The sequence below is a fragment of the Paroedura picta genome, chromosome 7 (assembly GCF_049243985.1).
Source record: "Paroedura picta isolate Pp20150507F chromosome 7, Ppicta_v3.0, whole genome shotgun sequence".
Taxonomy (NCBI): domain Eukaryota; kingdom Metazoa; phylum Chordata; class Lepidosauria; order Squamata; family Gekkonidae; genus Paroedura; species Paroedura picta.
In genome coordinates this window covers 63,407,222-63,425,504 of record NC_135375.1, presented here as the reverse complement: position 1 = coordinate 63,425,504, position 18,283 = coordinate 63,407,222, and the positions used below count along the sequence as shown (strand labels likewise).

Sequence of the window (18,283 nt, the reverse complement as noted above, 5' to 3'; positions counted from 1 at the left end):
AATGGCACAGTCTGCATTGCTGTGGCACTACAAAGCTACATTCCCCAACTTAAAATAAATTGTTCTGTTCACTGTCCTTATCTGTTTTGGGATCAGGCAACCAAGACACATCTTCATTTGTGTTTTCTGGTGTTTGGGTTTTAACGGGTAAAGGAAGAGCACGTGATTAAGCAGTCCTCTCCTGATCAGCTAGGCATCCATGCTCCTTACTGTTCACACAAAATCACTAATCGGAGTCCAGTTACCATGGGCAGTCTCTCACAAATCTACCCGAATGTAAATAGAGACCAAAACACCAAGAATCCCAAAAAGTGGGAGAAATGCTTGATTGTTGTGCTATTTCTCCATAGCAATGCTGAAGTGTTAATTTAAAAAATGCTCTTGTGTTGGGGTGTTACCGCATAGCAATGTGGAAGTGCCTTTAAAAAAAATTAATTTCAAGGATCAGGGGAGAAAGTAAGTTTGAGTCCCCAAAACAACTGCTGTGCTGGGATTGGTGGCATGCGGTTATTGACAAGTTGATGAGCAGGGGGAGAAGTTCACTTTGTTTTCTTTTGCCACCTTGTCAATGAGGCGGCAGGAAAATGTAGCAGGGGCTTCCCCGTCATGAAGCTTGCAAACACATGGCTTCCAACTGCATGTTTACAAGCAGGAGGCAGTGCAAATTTTCAAGCAGGAAGTAGCGCCTCTGTGCAGAAATGGTCTTAGAATGTTACAAAGTTTATCCAATCCAGGGAGGGAAAAGTGATTGCCAAGCACAGAGATAACAGTAGGACTAGACCACTTGCTGTAGGGCTTTCTGCCCTAATGTTACATTGGTTGTGACAATAGAGTCCATCTTGTACTGCCTGATATTGACACCAAAGTCCGGGTAGTGGCATTTGTGTTTAGCACTGCTGATATAGGAGTACATTTTGATGAATGAGCTGTGATTCTTTCTGAGACTTGAAAGCCCAGAGATTCATATGCCAAACAGCTGCAGTCCTTTAGCCACTTGCTTAATGTCGCCTTAGAAACTCTTTCCCACTTGACTGGTGAATGAAAATCCACAAAAAGGAAATCTGACTTCTTAAATGCCTTGGCCCTTCTGACAGTAAAACCAAGTACTCTGCAAAGGTCAAGTGAGTGTTTGTTTTTCTCCCTAGGATGAGATGGCTTCAGGTAGAAGGATGGCAAATATACTTTCTATGAGCTGTGAAAAGGTGTGTTGGTTCTGGGAATGAAGGTGGGATCCGTGTGCAGAACCATGTCCTTAGGGAGGATGTACAAGTCCTTTCTGATGGAAAGAACAGAATGTAAATGGTTATTGGTAGGATCTGACCATTCCTCTTTTATCGTTTTTTAAAAAGGGAACTGAAAGGTTGAATCTAGCTCTCTAACCCTAGAGAAAACCTTAGGGGACCCTTTGTCGTCATCATCTTGTTCCTCCTTGAAAATATCTACTTTAGGGGCAGAAAGCTGTAGCATTTTTAATGCTGATTTTTCCACCCACTGGTCTGCCATTTGCAGTAGGGATCTACACAGAAAGTGGTTTCTGTTAGGCCTGTGACTATTTGGAGAAGCCAAAAAATACTCGAATCAATGCTGATTTGAGTACTTTTCAGACTTATCCAAGTTGAGTTGTCCATCCCAATATTTTAAACTAGCCAAATCAGTGATATCTGAATTGCAATTTTGGGATTCAGCTATGATGCCACCAGTTTAAACTACTTTCCCCCCTGCACCCTTCTCAGGCATTCCTGGCAGCCTAGGAAGTTCTGGAGGATGTGTATGAAAGCAGCACCTAAACTTTCATTATTAGCTGACTGGCACATCCATTAAATCCCCCCCCCCCCATCGCAAGCAGCAGAGACGCTCTCTGCTGTTTGGAGACCTCACTTCAAAAAGGATGTAGACAAAATTGAGAGCATAGAGGACAGTGACAAGGATGATCCAGGGTCTTGGGACCAAGCCCTATGAGGAAAGGCTGAGAGGCTTGGGAATGTTTAGCCTGGAGCAGGTTGAGAGGGAACATGACTGCTGTCTTTAAGTATTTGAAAGCTATTAGAGGAGGGCAGGGAGTGGTTCCTGTCAGCAGCAGTCATGGCTTCAAACTATGTGTAGAACAGTACCAGCTAGCTTTCAGGAATCCCCCGCCCCCGCCCCCGCCCCCGCCCCCGCCCCCGCCCCAGTAGATCAGCAGTTGACTGCCTAAAGAGGTGGTGAGCTTCCCCTCACTAACGGTCTCCAAGCAGCAGCTGGACAAGTACTTATCCGGGATGCTTTAAGCCAGGGGTAGTCAAACTGCGGCCCTCCAGATGTCCATGGACTACAATTCCCAGGAGCCCCCTGCCAGCGAATGCTGGCAGGGGGCTCCTGGGAATTGTAGTCCATGGACATCTGGAGGGCCGCAGTTTGACTACCCCTGCTTTAAGCTGATCCTGCATTGAGCAGGTTGGACCAGATGGGCTGTACTCTGTGCTTCTGTGACAAAACACCTGTGGTTATTCTTTGGCTTGAAAACCTTATGGGGTCACTAAGTCAGCTGTGACTTGATAGCACTTTCCATCACAAATACACCTTGAATCTCAGGAAGAAAAGTGGACTTCAAATGAAGAAAGTAAATAAATAACTGGGCAGTGTTACACACACTTTCATCAGGTTCTGTAGACAAGATGTTTGCAAACTATGGGGGGTCACGGCAGGAGAGCCAGCGGGTGCGCTTCCCGGGCAGCGGGAAAGGCCTGTGGCGGGGCGGGGGGCGGGCACAGCCTTGCACGCGGCTCAAAGAGCTTCCCCGGCAGCGGCTGGGAAGCGCACCCGTCACCTCTTCGAGCCAGCTTGATTTCTCGTGCTCAAATAAATCTTGAGGGATTTAAAGCGCCGCAAGCTTCCCCTTTCCTTTCCGGCGACGGAGCAAACGGAAAGCGCAGAGCTTTGCGGAGCAGCCGCGCTATTTCTCCTTGGAAGCTGCCCCTCCAGCCTCCTCACTCGCGCCCGGCCCCCGAGGGCGGAGGCAGCCAAGCAAGCCGCGGCCATCGTCATCGCGAGAGCCTATTTCGCCTTGGAAGCAAAACCGCTTCTCGGGTCGACAGCCCAAGCCGCCGGGAGCTTGTTATTCTCGCGAGAGTTCGCTGAGGCCTGTCCCTTGCAGGAGCCGCCCGCCTCCCTCTTCTCCAGCCGGCAGAAGCGGTAGCTGTTGGCAGCGTCCGCGCGTGAGTTATGCAGGGGCGGGGTCCTTGGTCCCCCCCCCCCTCCTCCTCCTCCTCCTCCTCCAAGCGGAATCTCCCACGGAAGCCGTGGAAGCCTCGGCCCCAGTCTTTTCGTGCTTCACCTTTCCTGTCCCCTCCCGGCCGGTTTCTCAATAGTTCTGAATTGGCTGCTCTTTCCAGATCTCTCCGAAGCAGAGTTGCCCCGGTGTCAGTGCGTTGAGGAAAGTGTCTCTCGACTCAGGAATGCCGCGTGCAGCTAATTGCGCAAGAGGCACGTAGCTGTTTAAAAGATCATTCTGCGACTTCTGCAGCAGCATTAGATAGACCACCTGCTCACGTGACATTTCCTTTTGGGCCGGGTTGCTTGCTTGTCACCAGTGGAAGCAAAAAAGTAGGCCTGGGAGAGTGTGAAGGCCAGCAGTTGTGGTGAAAAGTGTCCTCAAGTCACACTCGGTTTATGGCGACCCAACATGGTTTTCACGGCAAGAGGTGTTCAGAGGTGGCTTTCCATTGCCTGCCCTGCATAGTGACCCTGGGTTTCTTTGGTGGTCTTTCGTTCACATAGTAACCAGGGCCATCTGTGCTTAACTTCCAAGGTGTTAGGAGCTTGGGCTAGCCTAGGGATGCCAGCCTCCAGGTGGGAGCTGGGGATATAGTTCATCTCCATAAAATCAGTCCAGTAGCACCTTTAAGACCTAAACAGGTGCTACTGGACTGATTTTATTGTGCTACTTCAGACCAACACGGTTACCCTTTTGAGTTCATCTCCAGACTTCAGAGATCAGTTCCCATTGAGAACCTGGCTGCTTTGGAGAATGGCCTCCATAGCATTGTTTTCCACTGTGGTCCCTCCCTGGCCCAAATCCTACATACTCCTGGCTTCATCCCCAAAGGCTCCAGGTCTTTCCCAGAGCTGGCAACCCTAGGCTAACCAGGTTAGTAGTTTTGTTGTCAGTCGTGTCTGATTTGGCAATCCCATGGCACAGCCATCATTATGGTCCCCAATCCCGCACCACCTCCCTCAATTTTGCAGTGTTCTGGCCGGTGTCCATCTCAGTGGTGCCCAACCATCACATGGCCTGGTTTCCTTTTTCCACTGATAATAGCTTTCTCCATTGAGTTGGATCGCATGATATGGTCATGATTTTGCCTACCAATGATATATCAGACTTTAAGTGCTGTAGTATTTCCTTGTTTGTGATTTTTGCTGTCCATGGAACTCTCAGAAGCCTTCTCCAACACCAGAGTTCAAAGGAATGTATTCTTGTCTTGTCCAAATTTTCTTCAAAGAGCCTTGACAGATATATGGAATAATCCTTACATATAAACCAGTGGTCCCCAACCCCCGGTCTGGGGACCAGTACCGGTCCGTGGATCAATCGGTACCGGGCTGCGGCTCCTCCTCGTCCTCCTCCCCGGCTGCAGCCTCGGGGAATGTCCTGCCACTCGGCCACCAGCTCACCTTTGGTGCTCTCCAGCAGCCGCCATGGCTGGGGCTCCTCCTCAGCATGGCACTGCGCAGTGGCTGCTGGCAGCACTCCCCAGCAGGCGGCAGGAAGTCAGGGGCGCCGCGCCGGCAGGAAAGCAAGTGGAGCAGGGGCTCAGGTGGCAGTGGCGTCTCTTGGCAAAAAACTATCCCCTCCCTAGGCCTCAGTAAAATTGTCAAGCGTTGACCGGTCCCCAGTGATAAAAAGGCTGGGGACCACTGATATAAACCACACAAATTCAGCATGGGAAGAGAATTAATGGTTGAGGTTAAAAGGGCATGAGTGCGGTAGATCTAGTTGGTGATATTAGTGCCATGATTTGTTTTTGTTTTTTTAATGTCACAAGAGTCTTCATTGGTTCCGTTATAACAGGCTTAACAACTGCAGAAGTCTAGTGTCACTTTAAAGACTAACAACGGTTATTGTATGAGCTTTCAAGAGATAAAGCTTGCACATGACTACCCCTCTGGAATGTGTTCATCAGATTATTCTAATGAAATCCCCACATTTCTGTCACTGGAATTTAAAAAGTGAGAGGCTTTCTCTACATTCTTTGCCAGAGCTGCTATTTTCATAAAACCAGAATCCTGCCACCACTCTTAGGATGCTTGGGTTAAAAGAGACTTTTTTTTTGGGGGGGGGGATAGCAGGTCCACATGGTAATTCCTCCTTTTGAAAGAGAAGGGAGTTAAATCTTATGACCCTGCTTTCTAATTTGGCAAAATATCTTTACCTAACCTCCTCCCCTCGTTGTACAATTTAAGTGTTTTTGGGGAATTTTTGTTTATTGCGTTTCACAAATTCAGTAATGACAGCTTTATTTTTAAAAGAGTATGTTTAAGGTAGTGAGAGGAAGGCAAATGAAGGAAGGTCCAGGTTTGTAGAGATTGCCAAGTTCGTTCTCTGCTGTTTGCTGTTGGGCATCTCCAAGCAAAAGCAGGGCCGAAAGGTCAGTCTCTGTGTAATCATCAGAAAGTCAGGTTTTCTGCAAATAAGTGACCTCAAGAGACCTTCCTGTGTGAAGATAAGCTATACAGCATCTTATGCTTTGATAACAATGCAATGTGTACAAAGCTATAACCTTCTGCAAACAGCTATGTCCGCTGATGTGTGTACTGTGAAGTGTTTTCTTAGATGTAAAACTGAATAAAAAAGCTTACCCTGCTCAGGAAAGAGAGCAGGCTCTGGAGTAGGCTAACACAGAGAGAGAAGCAAGCCTCGTGTCTGTCATTGCTTCATAGGATAAATAATAAACAATTCAATGTAACTAGATAAAATCCTACCCTGTAGTAGCCTTATCAGTGTTGGGAGCGTTTTACCCAAAAGACAGTGTTAGGACTAAGACCCAGGGAGAAAAAGTTATTACATCTCTGCTTTAGGAGTAGGTTCACTGAGGAATTTTAGTCCAGTCACTGTTCTCTGTCTACCTCATAGGTTTGTTGTTAGGATTACCAAACACCTATGCCTTTTTTCAAGAAACTGTTCCGTATTTGTTCCAAAGTATTTCTGCAATTGAAGAAAAACAAACTAAATGAAAGGGTACAAATGAAACTTAAAAAAGCAAGTTTAATACAATTAAATGTTAATGTTCTGAAGTACTTGAATAGAGGCTGCGGTTCAGTGGCAAAGTTTCTGCTTGGATTGTAGAAGATCCTAAATTCAATCTCCAACTGGGGGGAAAAAAGGGGATTTGGTAGTTTGTGATGTACAACACTTCTACTTGAAACCCCAAGAGCCACTGCCAGTCTGAGTAGATAATTCTGACTTTGATGGTCTGATTCAGTATAAGGCAGTTCATGTGTTATTTTCTTAGGGCCCTCTGGTGTGTTTCTTAATTGGCAACTCTTCAGGCAGCAACCCTATCTATTGTAAGGAAAAATTTGGGAAGGAGGCACATCATTTTTCTTTTATGATCTCCTTTATTATTCTTCAAGCCATTCTGGGGTGGAGGAATAGAAAAAGCTGCCTTTTCTTGTGTCTTGATACAAATGTTGTTACTTTATTAATTAATTTTAAATCTTATATAGGGATTATTATATGTATTTTAGAAAATGTAATTTGCCCTGAGTTCCCAGAGGGTTCAGAATAAAATTCCCAGAATACATTTAAAAAACACCCTGTCACTTAATGTTTCACTGTATGTGAAACCTCAACATCCATCCAGATCTTCTAACTATACTGTCCTTCTGTCCTGCAAGAACAAGGCTCCTGTCACATTTATAACTTTGAGGCACTCCTGGATCTGCTGCATTACTTCCAACCAGACTATAATGGTGACCAACAGCAATCTTCACCAGTGGTCTGTGATGAGGGAACTGCAACCTTTTAAAAAGATTACAAGTCTTGCCTTCGTAGTTTTATGTGGAAAGTGTTGTAATCCTGTCAGTATGGTGTTGGCCCTAATGAGTTTGGAATCTCTAAATTAATCTTTAAATTGACATTATGGTTAATTAACATAAGGGGGTATATCAAAGGTTATACCAGAGAATTTTTTATTGCCTTTCAGGCACAATTTAAGATGCTAGTTTTGATCTATGTACTAAAGTTCTAAATATCTTGAACCTTTTATGTCTGAAACACTACCTCTTCTTCTTTATGCCATAGTTATTTTAAGACTGTTATACTCCTCTTGGTGTTGTGACATGAAGATGGGAGTATGGGTCATGACTTGGAAAACGTCAAGTACTCCCCAGAAAAACTGTTGTAGAAGAAGGGTTGGTTGTTATACACCTCTTTTCATTGCTTGAAGAAATCTCATAGTGGCTTAGAATCGCCTTCCCTTCCTCTCCGCAAAACAGGCACCCAGAGACCTCTGACAGGGATGCTCGGTCAGAACAGCACTATCAGGTCTATGGCTGTGCGATTTGGTCACCAAAGCGGCCGTTCCCCCCCATCGCAGCCAGTGCTGCACCATGGGAGCGGGGAGGTGTGGCGCTGGCATGCTGGTTGATACACACATGTGAAGAGTTCCGTGCTTGCTTTCATTTGCCAACTGGCGCCCACGCCTTCCCACCTGCAGCGCGGCGCTGGCTGTGACGTGCGGGAACGGCTGTTTTGGCGGCTGCATCACACAACCCTAATCAGGGCTATGACAAGCCCAAGGTCATCTAGCTAGCTGCATGTGGAGGAGCTGGAATCAAACCTGGCTTGCCAGATTAGAAGCTGCCACTCTTAACCACTACATCATGCTGGTTTTCTTGTGTGAGTCATGCGGACTGAATAGTTCACACTGATCCCTTTCCAGTCATGAATGCTTGTAGACTCCTTCACAAAAGGATTATTTTGATGCACAAATGCTACTCCTTTGTGTATGAATCCCATCAGTAGTTAATTGACATCCATTTGGGCAGTTCATTTTAAAAACTTCTTAGCCACATTTTTACCTTGTGGAACTCAAGGTGACTTAACAAATTTTTAAATCTCTGGACTGCTGATAAATGAACATTAAATTAGTCAAATACTGCTGAGGTACAGTAAATAGAAAATATTTTACAATATACACCATGTATTTTTTATAGAATTGAGTTCCATTTTGGAAAATCCCCAACATGGGACAATGGGATATAACCATAATTATTTTTTGCCAGGGAGACTACCTTTCATTTGGAAGAATTGGGGCATTAAAGCGTTGTTAGACATGTTCTTTCATAGTTGCCTGTAAAGGTTGTAAATACTTGTTTTGGCTGTGTCAAATCCTTGAAAGAAGCTTCTGAGCGTGATTTGTGTATAATAAGGTGTGTTAATGGACAATCTCCTTGATGCATTTCCACTTGTCTTTATTTGTGTTTTTGATATGTTCTTAGTGCTGGTTATTTTTTATTTCCCCCCAGGTTTTAACATGTGGTATTTCCCCATGGCATCAGTTATTTTCATATAATGTAAACGCTGTGTAAGCAATTATATTGTTATTTTTGATGTACATTATTTTTTGTTGCCCATTATATTTTATGTGTATACACATATGGATTAGAGGGATGAACAATCAGCCTTGCAAACCAAACCTCGTATGCCATCCTGGGCCTCACATCCTATAGTTTAGCTGTGTCAGTGCTGCTAGTGGGATGACACTGCACATTCATTGATTGAGCGACTGACTGAGCCATTAATTAATTCATGTACTGCTTCCCCTGCGGCTTAGGGTAGTTTACATAAAACATAGGATAAGTGCCGTATAATCCAGTAGTCATCAAATAAACAACAGTAGTTCAGTTTTACATCAGTTAATTGATTACACAGAAAGTTCCTGGTGCCAGTGAGAGGTAAACCAGTGGCAGCATTGGCATATTAGCTGCCATTGGCACTGCAGTATTTAGTGACAGAAAGGAACTTTCTTGGCTTTTACATGGACAGGGTTTGTTACGTAATTAGTCTTGAGGGTTTTCAGAGTAGCTCCGTGTACTTGAGTTGTTTTGATGCAATTAAAAATAAGGAGTTTGGGGGATTTGCTTTTTCTGTTATTTAGAAATTTCCTTTGATAGGATTTGATGTTTTTTTTTTAATCAAGTTGTTTTTGGGGTTATAGTTTTGGGTTTGGTCATTATCCTGCAGAACAGAGTGAGCTAAATTGTTTATCATTGTGCAGAGACTGATTTTCCTTTCCCTTTTTCAGTTTCATAAGTATTGGAGATCCATGCTTAGCTGTAACTAGTTATGTGTGACAATCTGAAAGGTAAGTGACGTTTATTAATAGCCTTGAAGGGAAAGGATGGTGCTGAGAACTATCAGCATATTGTACTAATGTAGTGTGCTATCTATAGTCTAATCCTATACATGCAGAAGTAAGTGTCATTGAGTTCAATGGGTATTCCCAAGTAAGTGTACTTACGTGCTTCCTTCGGAATGTTTTTGAGGTTTAAATACTCTCCTTTGCCATTATCTTTCCAAACCAATTGTGGATGAAACTAGCTTTGATTGATTGATTGATTGATTGATTGATTCATTGATTGATTGATTCATTCATTCATTCATTCATTCATATTTTTATTTATATACCACCAATCACAACTAGTCATCTCATGGCAGTTTACAATTACATTTAAAATTACAATATAAAATCCCCATAAAACATATATAACAATATATATAACAACAGCAACAGATGGCAGCTTAATTAAAATCCAAACCCAACTTCGCCTAGCCCCAAGGTTCCACTGATCGATTAGAATGGTGTGTGTGTGTGGGGGGGGGGGGGGATATTCAAAGTTATCCCCAGATTTTGAATATCAATACTGAAACTAATCAAAAGTTACTTACCTAAAGGCTGTGCTTGGGAAAACTTGTTGCCGTTTCCTGTGGAAAAGAGGCCCACAGACTGGAGGCCCTGAAAGGAAGTGAGAACAATTTGGAACTCTCACTCCCCCTCCCCCAGACTTCATGATTCTGAGGTGCTTGAGCAGGTTGATCCTGTCCTTTGATCTTTTAACTTACTCTGAACATACTTGAGGATATTCAGTTATTTTTAGGCCAGTTTGGGGTTTCTATTTATGTTTGTTTGTTTCAATTTACAGAGTCATATTTTTCTGCATATATGGAAAGTATGCTCCCTTGTCTTTGAACATGCTGTTTTTATGATTAGTACGGGAGGGAACCAGTTTTCCATTAGATTATAATTATGATGCATCAGTTTAAACTGCTGTATAGTCTGTAGCTGTTATTTTCTTTGTTGAGGGCTTTTGATCATCACCCCACAATGCAATCAGATTAAGATTACCTGTGATTAGATTAATTGGCAGATCATATGGGGGGGGGATTCTGAGGGCCCAACAGATGTTGCCTCTGACCTTAGCCAAGTATTTTGAATATTTGTCTGCAAATCTTTCATCTATCTTCCTATTAACTTTCTTTTTCATTTGGTTAATTATCCAAATATATCATCTCCATCCAGTGTGATCAACATTGCATAAACTGGGTTAGTATTTGTGTAATGGCAACAAAATTGGGAAGATGTACTTGTCATACGGCCAAGTTGGCTGATTTTTTGCTTTGCTTATTTAGTTATATTTTTATATTGTTCTGTTTGAGGGTGCTCGCAGAAGGTGAGAAATGTGGTAATGCTGAAGGATTGTTATACACACTTTTTTTCCCTGTGTAATTTTCAGCAGGCATTTGTTTGCTTGCTTTTAGAACAGTTAAATGAATGTTGATACACTAATTTTCATTTTTATATACTTTTTAATAGAAAAGTGGCATGCTGGTGATAGATGCATAGCTCCTTTTTCTGAAAATGGAAAGCTTTGTGAAGCCACAATATTATCCCTTGAAACAGATGAGAATGGAAAAAGTTTTGCTGTTGTTTCTTTTCGGGGATCTCAGGAACGGAAGATATCTGTAGCAAAACTCTGTAGAATTAAAACTACTGCACAGAAGAACTTTGCATTTGATTATGAAGATTTGGAGAAGCCTTATTTTCCTGACAGAAAACTTCCCTCACATGCAGTTGCCTTTGAATTGTCCATAGATGGAGATTATATCCCTTATACTATTAATAGATACCTGCGTGATTATCAAAGGGAAGGAGCCCTCTTTTTGTATGGGCACTATGTTCATAATCATGGATGTATTCTTGGAGATGACATGGGCCTTGGAAAAACAATACAGGTATCTTCTCTTTTTTTGTTTTACTCTAAAAGTATTTTGTTTCCTTGAACAAAGAATTAACTGATTTATAGGTTTACACCACCAATTAGACTTCTGTAACTTGCTCTATGCAGGCCTTCCCTTGTTTTTGACCCAGAAATTACAGTTGGTGCAAAATGCAGCTGCTAGGATCCTCTCTAGGTCATCTTGGAGGGCCCACATCCAGCCAGTGCTGAGGTTGCCAATTGCATTCAGAATCATTCAAGGTTTTGGTATTAAACTTTAAGGCCACGTAGTCTGGGCCACGGGACCACCTGTCTCCTTATGCCCCCTACAGGGCCCTTCACTCTATGGGTTTGAATCTGCTGGTGGTCTCCAGCCCACAGGAAGCCCTGATGGTGCTGGTGCAGTTCTGCAAATCCTGCCAGATGGAGCTCTTCCACCAGGCATTTGGTTGAGGCCAGGCAATGGAAGATCTGGGGACCCTCCTCAGTATGCCTGGTACACCTAGGGCAGGCGGTGCCCCCTCCACACTCTGAGGCCAGCTAGGTGGGGAGTGTAGGTGGCGGGTGTTTTCAACCTGTACTAGATTGGTGGGTTGGGAGGGATAAAGAGGGATTATTCTGCCAGGGGCTCTTATGACAGTATTTTATTGTTATTTTATGGAGGTTTTATTGTAAACAACCATGAGCCAGCTTGGTCCAGCAGTGGTGGTCAAATAAATAAATATCTAAATGAATAAAATTTAGGTATTTTGATGTCAGATCCTCTAATTATGGCAAATTGTAATTATGGCAATTTGAATAAAAGTAAGAATGTTTTTTCCAGTTTGTGAAACTAATGTTATCTGTATAAGGGTGATGGGTTAATTTTCTTTAATAAGAAATTTAATACAGTTCAAGCATTCTGCTGCTATTTTCAATAGAAGAAGAATAAGAAGAAGAGTTGGTTCTTATATGCCGCTTTTCCCTACCCGAAGGAGGCTCAAAATGGCTTACAGTTGCCTTCCCATTACCAAAAATTCCAGAATCAAAGCTTTAATTCATTTTCCTTTTCATTTTATAAGTAACCTGTGAAGGCCAATGATAGAATCTTTACAAGAAATATTTAAAACACAGCCTCATTAGGCCCATCTGAGGACATTAAATTTCTCTACATTGTGCACATATTTTAATTTTATGAATGAAGTAGAAGGAATTGTAAGAATGGTCAGCTTTTAACGTTAGAATGATTAGTTTTAAAAATAATCTTAGGGTTTTTTTTAATAGCAAAGGTATATAGCAAACATTCTAAATTTCTTCTTCTTCTTCTTCTTCGTGGGCTTTAACACTTAAAATCCTTAGTTTTTTAAAAAAAAGCTCTAGAAATAATGTAAAATGTTAATAATAATGAAAACAGTATTAATATGCTAGTCCCTTTTATTATTGAGTACAATATCAGTATCGTTCTGGCTTTTTTGTCCTGTCAGTACCTTCTGGAAGATGGTGCAAGAGACAGTCCCCACTCCCAGGAGACAATTGCTGAGATTGGTGTGAGGAAATATTCAAGAAGACTATTGTGTTTACACAGTCAATGCTTCCTTTTAAAAACAAGGATAATTTCCACTTGCCCTTTTTTATTGCCTTTTGGGAAATTTTATTGCACTCTTTCCCAGACACGAGTATATAGCACACATTGCAAACTGACAGTTTGCAAGGAAAGCTAAGTCTCTAAAAATGCTTTCTTGTCAGCATGGGAAGGATGTCTGTAGCATTATTTTCTCAGAATGGCAATTCATTCTGTCACTCTGTGGATAAAATAACATTCAAGTTCTATGAGAAGTCAGGGAATTAAACTTCAAGTTGGATCATTTATTCAGATTAAATTCCTTTCAAATTATTTTCTTTCTTTTTTTAAAAAATATTATTTTGTGGTTTGCTGTCTACCTCTTTATCAGGATACTTGCTAATAGCAGAAGTTCACAAAGAGAAAACCAGATTGCTGTTACAAACATCCTTTTCTCGGAACAGCTAATCTGTGAGCTATATGCAAATGTTTACCCCAACAATTTATTTTTAAATTAGTTGTTTTTAAAAATTATTTGCCTTTTGGTACTATGTGATAAACATCTGGTTTAAGGCAGGCTATTTTATTAACTTGATTAAAGCAGTATTGGTTTTTAATGCTGGAATAAACCCAGGGCAGTACTGCATGCAGTTAAATTAGCACATTAAAATCTGGTCTTGGGAACTGCCTGCTATTGGTGGACTTTTGTACCTGCATGGATCTCCTTTCATAGTTTGTTGGCACGAATATCTGTCTGCTCATGTGGTTCCTGTTTAAAGAAAGAAGACTGGAGACCAGGTCCACTGCAATACATTATCACTGTTTCAATACTTTCTCAGAGCAAGCAGTGCTATTGCTATATGTGTTTTTTAGGCACTTGAATAGAAACTTAAAACAAGAAATACTATTCTGTTGGGATTTTTTAGAAAGTTCTAGCTGCCTGAATTATTAAAAAAACCTTTGCACCACTACACAAAAGGACCACTTGTATAAAGACAGGACTGTGCTTGAGGTTCCAGGCACTAGAGATTGGCCAATGGTAGATTCCTCTATTGGCACAAGGCACTGTCAGTATTGACAGACCTGGGATTTCAGGTTGTTTCACAGCTGACCCCTGACTGCACAGAAGAAGCCCAGCAGAGATCTCCTGGGTCTGAGGACAGACCCACGCAGTCCCTTACATTGGTATGGAAGATGGAAGGGCCTTGAGGAAGAGCCTCATTGCCTTTGTAGAAAGCAGAGGGAGATGGTTGTGACAGGGCCTCTCTTGCCTGAGGCTTCAGACAATGGAGACTGGCAAAGATCTCTTCAGCCAACTCCCAACTGTTCTGGAAAAACTCAGCAGAGTTCTACTGTGTCCAAACAACCATGAGAAGATTACAGTGGGTGGCCCTCCCCATATGGACTCAGGGGCTTCTGGATTTACAGGGAGCAAGAGGATTGGAGCTGAAGGTGAGACACCTCATTGAGATACATGGGGCAGTGGGATAAGGATGTCTAACATGAACAAGGAGCTGATCCAAGCAGGGATGGCAGCACAGAATAGTTGTCACCCCCTTCCTCTAGCCTCTCTGAGATCTTTCCTAGTAGATTTGGCAGTTCAGGAAAATTTCAGAAGGATAGCTGTTTTTTCCTGCAATTTTTCCACCCTTCCTCCACAGATTGGAGAATGTGGGTCTTCAGTCCAGCCTAGGCCTCCTCTGACCCTGTGCATATGCAACCAGTAATCATGTTGGCCATTCTGTGGTTAGGCGTACATGACTAAGTGGTGGTTGTGATGGATCTTGCCCATAAGGACCAGGGTCATCAAGGATTTTTAAGAGGTAGTCAGAAAAAGAATTTCCCTTTCTCACCACTTGTGTCAAGCTTGAGTTTAGGGGCGGAGGAGATCCTTTCAACCATTGTATATATGGCAACAAGCTCTGTTAAAGAGGAAGGGGAATGGTTAGAAAATTCTCCTAGACCTTTCTAGCCAGAACGCTTCTGTCTTTCTTCTCTTGAATACCAAGTAGGTACAACAGAAAAACCTAGATCATCAACTTCAAACAATTTATACTAGAGGCTTTAAGAAACCACCAAAAGGATCCTCTGTTTGTCCATTCCCTGAGTTCTTTAATTACGTACTAAAGGCAGAATGGGCAGTTCCAGACATCAGCATTTTCCTGCATGCATAGGGAAAAAGATCTTTTCCTTTCCAACAGGTTGCAAAGAAGTCCTCTGATAGATGTTCTGGTAGTAGTCTTGAATTCAGGAGTAGCTTTGTTTCAGTTTGTGGCCAATGTGTGTAAGAATACAGTGGATAATAATGATGGCCCTAGGGAATCTCTTGAAGCAGCCTCTCTGACAAACAGAGCCCTTGCCTTGCACTCCATTTTTGCCAGGGCCATCATGGATCGTGCTGATAATCTTGTTCAGGAGTCAGACGCTGACCCCATGACATTTAGGAGATTCATCTTAAAGATTAAAAGGGCTGCAAATTTTGCAGCAAAAGCATCTCAAGAAGCCATTCAGTTTGGTGCCAGAGCACAGGCCACAATATAGTGGCTAGAAGGACACTGTCATGAGTCAGCTCTTGGCACAAGATATTTCTTTGGGAGATGAGGAATCTGGTTCCATGCAGATGCATTCAGCAAGTTTGAATCCAAATGTTAACTGGCAGCATTCAGAAACACAGTCTCTGGAGAAAGGTTCTGCAGAAGGCTAGTCTCTTGACAACAAACCTCCCATACCTGAGCCATTATTTCTAACAAAACAAGTATACAGTTTACCTGAAGCACTCATTTCATTAGAATGAAGGAGACAGCGACAGACAAGAGTTTAAAGAGAAAAAATGTAGCGCTCATTTGTAGACCTGGTATTACATGGCAGATCTTCTCAGGATGAGAGCTGAATGCAGGGACCCAGTTACTGCAAGTGAATTAAGACTTGAGGGTTGTCATGCCTTATATAATTAGTTCTCAACAGTAGGTCAGTGTGGATGCCCCATGCATGACTACTGGCTTGCCTTTGCACAGAGCCTGCCCAGCCTGATCTGGGACCTAGTCTTCCATCTGCTTAGATTTCTGGGCTGTTCTTGTACCACAACTTGATCACCTACCTACCTTGATGTTAGACTCAGCCTCTGACTATGCTCTCAGCTCCTGCCTGCTCTGACCTTGGACTCTATTCTCTCCATGCTTCTGGCAACTGCGTGATCCAACACTGGACTGTGTTTCTGACCTTGGACTGGGACTAATTGTCGGCATGCTTACCGTGCTGTTCAGCACAGACATGCACACATCAAGATACTGAAGAAGTCACTAAGCTAGTGGTCTTAGTTACCAAATCTGATAAGGGGAGTCAGTTTCCTCCAGCTTAATTGATGATAATTATGGGTACCAGCAGAAAGGGCTAGGGAATGGACTACAAGGATCAAATGGAGCCCTTTGAAAGAAATGAATGGAATGAACTGGTTGAAACTTGGGGCAGTCAGAGTATCACAGATTGCCTTCTAGAACCTATTGAGGAATGAGTGTGTGCTAGTGCACACAGTTGGATTAACAGCCAAGGTGGACATCAGTTGATAAGGAGGCATCCGACTCTGTTTCATAGAGCAGAATTCGGTAGGTCTGAAAGCAGAACACCTATACGATCTTACAAACTTTCATGCCAACTGGCTGAACAGAAAGGATGGAGACTGGAATCTAAATGAAAAGATCTTCTGGCAAAATCACACAGGAGCCCTATTGGATTTTTTTTTACAACATTGAACTAAGATAAAGTCACCAGGTTTCTAACCATCATCTACAATCCCAGGACAAAGGGCAAGGGCTCATGCACTGCCTTCTTTCTAATCATGCTGATCAGCTGAGGCCTGAATAAAGTGTCAAAGGATGTGATGGAAGTGATTTTCATTAACTCCTTTTGGCACAGAAATTTTTTGGTCTCAGAGCTACTGAAGATATCAGTATCTTCATCATGGAGATTGCCAAATAGATGGGTTCTCCCTGTAAAAGAATCAGATGGCCACCTAAGCCCTATTTGACTCCAGCTGATAGCTTAGAGCTGGCTTTCTTAATCAGGGTTTCACGAAACCCTGTGGTTTCTTGATGGCCCTGGAAGAGTTTCCTGAATGGGTGGGAGTTTTAAAATATATAAAAAATTTAAAAGATAGTTAAACATTTGTTGGGTGATATCATAGAATCATAGAATCATAGAGTTGGAAGGGGCCATACAGGCCATCTAGTCCAACCCCCTGCTCAACGCAGGATTAACCCTAAGCATCCTAAAGCATCCAAGAAAAGTGTGTATCCAACCTTTGCTTGAAGATTTCCAGTGAGGGGGCGCTCACCACCTCCTTAGGCAGCCTATTCCACTGCTGAACTACTCTGTGAAAAACTTTTTCCTGATATCTAGCCTATATCGTTGTACTTGAAGTTTAAACCCATTACTGCGTGTCCTTTTCTCTGCAGCCAGCAGAAACAGCATCCTGCCCTCCTCCAAGTGACAACCTTTCAAATACTTAAAGAGGGCTATCATGTCCCCTCTCAACCTCCTTTTCTCCAGGCTGAACATTCCCAAGTCCCTCAACCTATCTTCATAGGGCTTGGTCCCTTGGCCCCAGATCATCTTCGTCGCTCTCCTCTGTACCCTTTCAATTTTATCGATGTCCTTCTTGAAGTGAGGCCTCCAGAACTGCACACAGTACTCCAGGTGTGGTCTGACTAGTGCCGTATACAATGGAACTATGACATCTTGTGATTTTGATGTGATGCCTCTGTTGATACAGCCCAAAATGGCATTTGCCTTTTTTACCGCTGCATCACACTGCCTGCTCATGTTTAGTTTACAATCCACAAGTACCCCAAGGTCTCGTTCACACACAGTGTTACCTAGAAGCGTATCCCCCATCCAGTAGGCATGCTTTTCATTTTTCTGACCCAGATGCAGAACTTTACACTTATCTTTATTGAATTGCATCTTGTTCTCATTTGCCCATTTTTCCATTGTGTTCAGATCTCGTTGAACTCTGTCTCTATCTTCCGGAGTATTTGCCAGTCCTCCCAATTTGGTGTCATCTGCAAACTTGATGAGTAGTCCCTCCACCCCCTCATCTAGATCATTAATAAATATGTTAAAAAGTACCGGGCCGAGCACCGAACCCTGAGGTACCCCGCTACTCACCTCTCTCCAGTCTGATGAAACACCATTGACAACAACTCTTTGAGTGCGGTTCTCTAACCAATTCCCTATCCACTTAACTATCTGAAAATCCAGATTGCAGTCCTTCAACTTATCCATCAGAACATCATGGGGAACCTTGTCAAAAGCTTTACTAAAATCCAAGTAAATGACATCAACCAAATTTCCCCGATCCAGCAAACCTGTTACTTGGTCAAAAAAGGAAACTTGGTTGGTCTGGCAGGACCTGTTGGAGACAAATCCATGCTGACTTCCTTGGATCACCAAATTGTCCTCCAGATGTTTGCAGATCGCATATATGGT

General features: G+C 42.9%; 1 protein-coding gene across 6 annotated transcripts in view; it reads left to right on the top strand.

The window, feature by feature from the left end:
• The first annotated feature begins 3,023 nt into the window (after positions 1-3,023).
• The window catches only part of ERCC6L2 (ERCC excision repair 6 like 2), a 77,059-nt gene continuing 61,799 nt past the window's right edge, over positions 3,024-18,283 (top strand). For 3 of the 6 annotated variants that reach the window (XM_077344565.1, XM_077344564.1, XM_077344561.1), the window contains exons 1-2: positions 3,223-9,347; positions 9,938-11,275. In XM_077344565.1, coding sequence (XP_077200680.1) covers positions 10,811-11,275 — 465 coding nt within the window. In that variant the 5' untranslated portion in view covers positions 3,223-9,347; positions 9,938-10,810. Of the gene's footprint in view, positions 3,195-3,220; positions 9,348-9,937; positions 11,276-18,283 lie in introns of those variants that run through there. The other 3 variants (XM_077344562.1, XM_077344563.1, XM_077344566.1) reach the window with 3 other exon arrangements.